Source organism: Anneissia japonica, unplaced genomic scaffold, assembly GCF_011630105.1.
Source record: "Anneissia japonica isolate Jap-2015-1 unplaced genomic scaffold, ASM1163010v1 scaffold287754_len4335492_cov202, whole genome shotgun sequence".
Taxonomy (NCBI): domain Eukaryota; kingdom Metazoa; phylum Echinodermata; class Crinoidea; order Comatulida; family Comatulidae; genus Anneissia; species Anneissia japonica.
The window spans coordinates 458,894-460,914 of record NW_022705543.1 but is presented as its reverse complement, the minus strand read 5'-3'; the positions used below and the strand labels follow the sequence as shown (position 1 = coordinate 460,914).

Below are 2,021 nucleotides of genomic sequence, written 5' to 3'. Positions count from 1 at the left end.
ACTATATTCAAGAATTGCTCTTAAGTAATGCTTTGCTATTTAGTAGTATAGTAATTGTTATCGTATGAGAGGTAAGACTATGATTAATTATACATATACAGTGCACCCTCCAATTCCAATTCGGGATCTTTTTCAAAAAACCAAATAACAATTGTCTATTGTTTAAACATAAAGCTACGGTAACCCTCTATGTGGAGACTGAACCACGGGACCACTCCACCTTTTCAGGTCTGGAATTGGAGGGCGAACTGCATTTATATACCTGAACTTGTAACAGCCAATCAACCAGTATCTCTCGAACAGTCTTGGTCATACCCTCATGTTTATCAAGGTAATTGGTTGGAAGTATAGCTTCTTTCTCCTTTTGCTGTCAATTTAAATCAAAACAAAGTACAAGCGAATGAACGTAATAATGATATTTACTGTATAGATTTTATTTATCTCGAATTAAAGATGGTAATCAATTAAGAAATTGTATAGTGTGGTAAAGTTGTAGGTCTAATGTCAGTGAAGTTTACTTGTTTCTCATTATAATTTGCTAACGGTAAGTTTTATTTCTAGAAACACTCGGCTGATTGATAAATCTGATTGATTAATAAATCTGTTTAGCTCTGATGAGGAGCTCTAGAAACACTCGGCTGATAGATTAATTGGATTGATTAATAGATCTTTCTTGTATGGGCGGCCGTTATTGTCAATATACTTTACTGCCTCTATTATACTGCCCTCATCGGACCTTTCGAGATTACGAGAACTTGTTTGTTTTAATTGAAGTTGCTAGTGCTTTAATACCAGAAAGACGTATACAGGTCTCCCTCCAATCAAATAACAGTTTTGGGAACGGGGTTCCAATTGTATTTAATCGTTTTGGTCTATACTTTTAATGATAAAGATGAAAAACCTTTATAGTATTGGTACCACAGCAAGGGTAAAATATGGACCAAGTATTTTTACATTCCACAGGAAGATACCCTCCGTAAATTGTATAAAAATGTTCTTTTGCCGTCGAAAATTGAAATATAGCACAGTTATTAAATGTCTGATTAATTTTAAGTGATAAAATAAATTTCAATTATTATTTGAAATTTTCCGTGTAACGCTTTAGGCCTGGATTTCTCCAATGATGCGATATGCGACAAGCGACTGGTTTGGCAATAAAAGCACACATTGTCATCTATTTTGTAGTACTCAGATATAGGCCTACTGTTAGCAGTTATGCAAGCCCAATATAACTTACCTTATGATATAATAGAATGTCGTCAACATAGGGTGACCATTCCAGTGAGTCGATATAATTATGCCTCCTTAATTGTATTGGAAATTTTGTATTATTATTGCCATCGCCACCATCATTACAATTGAGGCATCCTGCTCTTCCGTCGGATTTCTTACAACAAATATTTTTAACAACACTATTTATAGTTGATAAGTCGATGTCACACGTTGAATCTATAAAATGATTAAATACACAAAATAGAGCGAGAGCTTTATAATGATGTCGACATTATTGATGACACCAACAACAATAATAATTACCGTATAGTTTTTATTTTCTTTTTTAGTTTTGTGATGATGAAAATGATGATGATGATAAAGATGCTGATGACTGAAACAATGATGGTGACAAATATACTGATGTTGATGATAATAATGACGATCTACGGACAATGATGATAAAAACGATGGTGGTGACGATGACGATGTGATGATGACGGCAATGATGTCGGCAATGAAGGTGATTATGATGATGACGATGATGATGTGATGACAGGGGTGGCGCCAGGATTTATTTGCCTGACGGGGGGGGGGGGGGGGGGCGAGGCCCTGACGAGGTGTCAAATTTCCCCGACGAAAGCAAAGTGGACGTGGTCGAGCTTCGATTAAAAGGTTCCGAAGCCCCCCGAAAATTTCGACAATTTAGGGGTTTCAAAGGCTTATTTAATCGATTTTAGAGTCTACTAATATGTAAAAAATACATATAATATTTTTTTCTCCCCGACGAATTGTGCTTTTTCTCCCCG

General features: G+C 35.7%; 1 protein-coding gene across 1 annotated transcript in view; it reads right to left on the bottom strand.

Annotated features, from left to right (window-relative positions):
• Positions 1–2,021, bottom strand: part of LOC117105831 (G2/mitotic-specific cyclin-B2-like) — a gene marked incomplete in the record, with an annotated part of 14,177 nt that overhangs the window by 4,649 nt on the left and 7,507 nt on the right. The window contains 1 exon segment of the mRNA XM_033247128.1: positions 276–367. Coding sequence (XP_033103019.1) covers positions 276–367 — 92 coding nt within the window.